This window comes from Arvicola amphibius, chromosome 4 (genome assembly GCF_903992535.2).
Source record: "Arvicola amphibius chromosome 4, mArvAmp1.2, whole genome shotgun sequence".
Taxonomy (NCBI): domain Eukaryota; kingdom Metazoa; phylum Chordata; class Mammalia; order Rodentia; family Cricetidae; genus Arvicola; species Arvicola amphibius.
The window spans coordinates 91,571,101-91,577,034 of record NC_052050.1 but is presented as its reverse complement, the minus strand read 5'-3'; the positions used below and the strand labels follow the sequence as shown (position 1 = coordinate 91,577,034).

Here is a 5,934-nt window from a genome sequence, read left to right as displayed (position 1 = left end):
GCAATTGGGTCTACAGACTTTATTTGTGGCTAGATTTTTTTTCAAAGAGTTGAATGCTTTGCTCAACAGGCTGGCCTGGGACTGAGTTTTCAGTCCTAGTGTTCTGTTTGGCCTGTGGGACCTAAGCCACAGAGACTACATACAATACAGGATAGCCTTCCTGTAGAACCTATAATTTAAAAAGAGGGAACAAAGTCAGCAGCCAGGTGGACAGCCAAATCATCTTTATTGAGGGAATGGGTCTTTGGGGGGTAGGGTGGGCCTGGGCCCTCACTGCACAGCTTGTTCATTGGCACTGCCTCCGGAATCCTGTGGCTTCATCACATCTGGAAGCTCTGGAGGGCTGGAGAAGGGCTCAATGCGCAGTGCTTCAAAGGCATCATCTGTGGAAGGGAAGAAGAGCTTATGTTTCCTTTCACTTGGAAGGATGGTCTTTTATGAAAGCACCTTTCAAAATACCAACAAAGTCATCTGTCCCCAGAGGCCTAATTTTACTACTGACCCCACTAGGTCAGTGTGTCCCCAACTTGCCATTACCCTTCACCAGCATCTCAATTCCTTTGACACTAAATGACTGAAAATCCCAAGACTATTTCTTAAGACTTACTTGTACTGTTCATCATACCCCACACGCTGACCACATACACATATCACAAGACTTGAGCTGGACAGAGAGAGGACTCGGTGCTTAAGAGTACGTGTTGCATTGGGCATGGTGGTATACACTGTTATTCCAGCACATGGGAGGCAGAGGCAAGCAGACCTTTGAGAGACCTGAGTTCAAGGCTAGCCAGGGTTGATAATGAAAACAAAACAACCAGAGTGCATGTTGCTCTTGCAGGGGCCTGGGATGGCTGCTCACCAACTGCCTAAGCTGGTTTTCAGGAGATCTGACAACCCTCTTGACATGAGAGTACCAGGCAGGCACAATACATAGACACAAGCAAAACATTTGTTTTTAAAGACACCACACCACCTTCTTTATGACCCAAGGCAGCCTTTACACTTTTGGGTCCTAAAGTTGCTAATATTAGGTAGCTGCTGCTGGATATTCACAGTGAGATGCAATTCAGATGTTACCTCGGAGCACTGAGCCTTAGGAATCTTATTACCACTGGCTTTAATTGCTTATTTTTGAGGCAGAGTCACAAGTCCCAGACTGTCTTCAAACTTGCTAATTTAGACTTGAAGTGGTGGGATTACCTGATTTGTTAATGCAGCGTTCGGGATCAGACCCTCAGCTTCATGCTGTCCAGGCAAGTAATACTCTACCTAGCCCTATTTTCAGTGCCTACTGTTGACTCTGTACATAAACAAATGAACCTTTATACCACACATTATCTCTCCTGGGCTTATACCAACCTAGAAACTTTTGGTCTCACTCTCAGTTTTCAACTGATGAGTTGTTCATGCATGTCTGGAGATACTTTTGGTTGTTACAACTAGGTAAGGAATTCAAGGATGCTGACAAGCTAGCATTTGAGTGCTTGGACCCAGGTGCTCTGTAAGAACAGCGTGCACAGTAAACCATTCTGGACACACAACACCAGTGGTGCTGAGGTAAAGGCAGGTTGAATTTGAGGGTAGCCAGAATTATGCAAACCCTGTGTGGGATGATACTTGATTATTTCCCTTATTCTTGATATGGGTCTAGATAAAAATGCCATTTAATGGGGCTGGAGAGATGGTTCAGTGGTTTTTCCAAAGGTCCTGAGTTCAATTCCCAGCAACCACATGGTGGCTCAGAATCATCTGTAATGAGATCTGGTGCACTCTTCTGGCCTGCAGGCATGCATGCAGACAGAACACTGTATACATAATAAAATCTTTTTTTTTTTTAATCCCTAATATCAGCATTAGGGAGAAGTTTGCTTTATCCTTCAGCATGGACAGTGAGTGAAGAGATAGGGATAGTACCTAATTAGGTCCAAAAAAACCATGCTTTTTGACAGCTGCTCCTAGAAGTATTTCTGCAAATTTGTGAGGTATACAGATAATACAGGGCCTTTTGGTCCAGAGTTGCCTCCATATCCAGAGCCATATCAGGATGGATATATATATATATATATATATATATATATATATCCATGTCCCTTAGCTTTGATATAACAATAAAGTATGGCTAGTCTAGGACAAGGTTTGCCTTCAGGGTAACTAGGTTTTGCTTGAAGAAAAAGGGTGATTTGAGAGAATACACCTGGCCTTAGCTTAAAAAGCAGACAAGTTGTGTTTTCAGCCTCATGAGCCCATAGAAAAGTGAAGCTCATTTGACATCTGGCCTGTGGATCTTCACCAGCCCTACAGTGCCCTACCAATGTTATCTAGCAGGCAGTCATCTCAGGGCAGATTCTTTTCATATGGGGCACTTAAGGCAGGCCCTGCCTGAGTGCCCTGCGGACATGGGAACTACAGGCTAGGTGGTACAAGAGTGCAACTGGCTATGCGTGAGGATAGGACTTGCAGAGCTGAGATTTCCTTGATAAAGACTAAGAAGTATAATAACAACTACACACTTCCTGTCTTAGCCTTTGGTTCTGTTTTGTTTTTCAAGTTAAAAAAAGGTACTTCCTGTCACGTTCAAAGATTTTCTTCTATGTATATATGGCTTGTGCCGATGAAGGTCTCAAAGGAATTGGATTTTCTGGAACTGGAGTTATGGGTAGTGGTGAGCTATGGATACTGGGAACTCAATTCAGGTCCTTGGCAAGAGCCAGTGTTCTTAATTGCTGAGCCATTTCTTCACATTTCTTGTCCATAAGGTCCTTGGGTCCACAGCTTAAAAATAAGCCCTATGATCTTTGTTTAAATTCCAAGAGACAAAGAATAAAATTATTAAATCTCTTCCTGCCCCCTAGGTAGAGTCTCTACAAGCCCTGGCTGTCCTGGAACTCTCTGTAGACCAGGCTGGCCTCTGCCTGGGATTAAAGGCAGGTACCACCAGTCTGACACGCGATCTACAACATGTGCTCTAACTACCTCAGCTCACTAGTCCTTAAAATCTGGCACATTACTTCTGGGCATGGTGGTCCACACCTTTAACTCTAAGGCCAAATTGGTCTATAGAGCAAGTTCCAGGACAGTCAAGGCTATACAGAGAAACCCCCAAAAAAGATGAGATGGGATGATTTATATAACGTACAGGGCCAAGCATTCAATAAATCTTGTAAATGTGCTGGTACTAGGAATCTGAAAGTCATCTTTAATTCCCACATCTCCTGTGTTTCATCCCCCCACTCCCCTATAGGGTTTTGTCCTGGAACTAGCTCTGTAGACCAGAACTCAAAGAGATCCACCGATCTCTGCCTCCCAAGTGTTTCAATTTTTCTAAAATTATTTTTTATGTGGACAGGTGTTTTGTCTGCATGTAAGTCTGCTCCATATGCATGCTTGGTGCTTCAGATCCACTGGAATTGGAATAACAGTTCTGATTTGCCATGTGGGTGTTAGGAATAAAACCCAAGTCCTCTGGAAGAACAGCCAGTGATCTTAATTGCTGAGCTATATTTTCAGTCCCCAAACTTTGCTTTTTAATAAGGAAACAAATACCTCATGCTCTTTGTGGACTGGGAAGATATTCCCTCGAAGCTCTGAGGAACTACAGGCTCCCCAAAGTCCCTCCTTTGGGTATTACCAGACCTGCTAGCTGCTATCCAGGTTAGCCATCTTACCTGCCCGAAAGGCCAGGCCCACTGTGGCTGGGGCCTGTGGCCGTGCTGTCTGGCTGGTGAAGCCACACTCGCCCAGAGTTTTTCCGTCATCAAGGAGCTGGTCATCCTGAAGAGAGAAGCAGGTTTGGGGATAGGTTCTAAAAGGGACAAGTCCCAAGAAAGCCGCCTGCTCAGCATGTCAGCAACAATGTTGAGGAGTTATCCCTAAGTAAAACACACATTCCTAGAACTATAGCCAAGAATTTCCAAATCTGCCTGGAATGGTGGGGCTCATAGCGGTTACAAGCTCTGGCAGAGAATCCCAAGTTCATTTTCCAGCACCCATATTGATAGATTGGCTCACAACTTCAGTTCAATGGAATCTGATTTCTGGCCTTTGAAAGCATCTGGACTGTGTGTGGGCATGTATCACATAAATATAAAACCCACAAAGGCTCTGGGCTCTGGCTTTTCCAAGCTCTCTAGGTAAATCTAACTGAAAAAGGTAGCTGGGTGCTTATATTTTTTGTTGTTGTTTTTTTTGAGATAAGATCTCATACACTTTATGCTCTTCCTGCCCCCACCTCCCAAAAAGGATTATTTCCCAATTTTTCCAGGCTGATGATTTAACCCAGGGCTTCATGCAGGCTATGTTAGCACTAAACAGAGCTGAGTCTCTGACTACTAGTCAGTTTTTGTTTTTCTAATCAACCTTCACCTTAAAATGGGTGTTTCGTGCCGGATGGTGGTGGTGGCAGTGCACACCTTCAATCCCAGCACAGGGCAGAGGCAAGTGGATCTCTGTGAGTTCGGGGCCAGCCTGGTCTACAAGAGCTAGTTCCAGGGCAGATTTCAAAGCCACAGAAAAACCCGGTCTTGAAAATAAGAACAACAAAAAAAGGGGGAGAAGGGTGTTCTGGAATATTCAACTCACAGGACAATCAGAAGTTTGAATAACTTAGGCCTAGAAAGCCCTTCAGAGATAGGAAACAGGCTTTAAACTAGAGCAAAAGGTCAGCTCCCGTTTACCAGGTGATTGGTTGACATCATGCTTCTGAATGGGCATGAGGATCCAACTCCATAGCCTGGTTTACTGAAAACTGGAGCTGGCTTCCCAAGAAAAAGGTGTGCTTGAATGAGAGGTGGTCCTAAGACCATTAGGAGACCGACAAGGATAAACACTAACTAGGTGAAGCACTGGTGGGATCGTGACCTATCTTCCAGACAATACTCGCGTTCATCGAGTTCCACTCCACCCTCCGGTGGTGGGATTCCAGTGGACTTCCCGCAAGCCGAAGATCAGGCACGCTGTGGTTCAAAGCCTGGCTCTGCCACGACCTTCGGCTGCAGAAGACCACCGAGGCCTCGGTTTCCCCAACCGTTGAGCAAGGCCGCCTGGCAGGGCGGGGCGGCAGGCCCGGGACCCGATGCCGCCGGCCACACCGCACGATCTGAGACCCCCTTGTCGGGCGTCCTGCCTGGCCCCCACGCGCGCAACCGCCACGCCCGCTCGTCGCACCTTGTACAGCCGCTGCTCATCCGGCGGCCGCTTGAGGATGCCTTCAACGATGCGCTTCAGCTCGAACACGGTACTCGACTCCTTGGCGTCCGTGAAGATGGTGGTCTTGTGGCGCCGGATCATGAGAAACACGTCCTGAGGATGGCGGGCCCGCGTCAACGCCAGCCCGCGGCCCCCGGCCTGGCCCCGGCGCCCCCGCCGCCCCCGGCCCCGCGCCCCTCCCCCCCGCGCCCGCTCACCATCCCGGCGGCTGCTTCTGGCTCGACGCGCCGGCGCGGCCACGCTCCGCCCCTTCCCGGCAGCCCAAGCGCGGTCCGGCGTGCTCCGCGCGGCCCCGCCCGCCCCGCCCCCTTCGTGCCCGCAGCCCCTCCCTTGCCGTCCCCGCCATCTTACGCGATCCGGAAGCGGTGGCTGTGTGTGGCCGCCATCTCGGTGTTTCTAGACTACAGCTGGGCAAAGGCTGAGGCGCTAGTATTGATGGCTCACGTGTCTGAGGCGTAAGCGTGGCTTGCTTTGGAGCGTAGAGAGAGAATCAGGGAGAACGATTCAAGCGCATCGGTCCTAAAAACAAATTTTTATTAGTGTTTTATCTGCATTTATGGCTGTGCACCGGTAATATGCAATGTTTGGTGAGGCCAGCAGAGGGCGTCGGGTCCTCTGGAACTGGAGTTACAGCCGGTTGTGAGCCACTATGTGGCTGCTGGAATGGAGCCTAGCTAGCCCCTGGAAGACAGGACAAGCCCTCTTAATCACTGAACCCACATTTAT

The 5,934-nt window shown here is 48.1% G+C and overlaps 1 protein-coding gene across 1 annotated transcript; it reads right to left on the bottom strand.

The window, feature by feature from the left end:
• Positions 1-209: 209 nt before the first annotated feature.
• On the bottom strand, positions 210-5,480 carry Elob (elongin B). Its single transcript, XM_038328887.2, has 4 exons — positions 5,406-5,480; positions 5,167-5,301; positions 3,669-3,774; positions 210-383 (listed from the first exon to the last, which is right to left on the bottom strand). Exons 1-4 carry the CDS (start codon positions 5,406-5,408, stop codon positions 271-273), a joined length of 357 nt encoding a protein of 118 aa, XP_038184815.1. The 5' UTR covers positions 5,409-5,480; the 3' UTR covers positions 210-270.
• Between the last annotated feature and the right edge of the window lie 454 nt (positions 5,481-5,934).

What these genes read in the sequence shown, in the direction of transcription:
- Elob (XM_038328887.2), bottom strand. An exon ending in ATGAGCAGCGGCTGTACAAG is followed by an intron (nt 3,775 to 5,166) that starts GTGCGACGAGCG and finishes TTCTCTCTTCAG; the next exon opens with GATGACCAGCTCCTTGATGA. An exon ending in GGGCCTGGCCTTTCGGGCAG is followed by an intron (nt 384 to 3,668) that starts GTAAGATGGCTA and finishes TCCCTTCCACAG; the next exon opens with ATGATGCCTTTGAAGCACTG.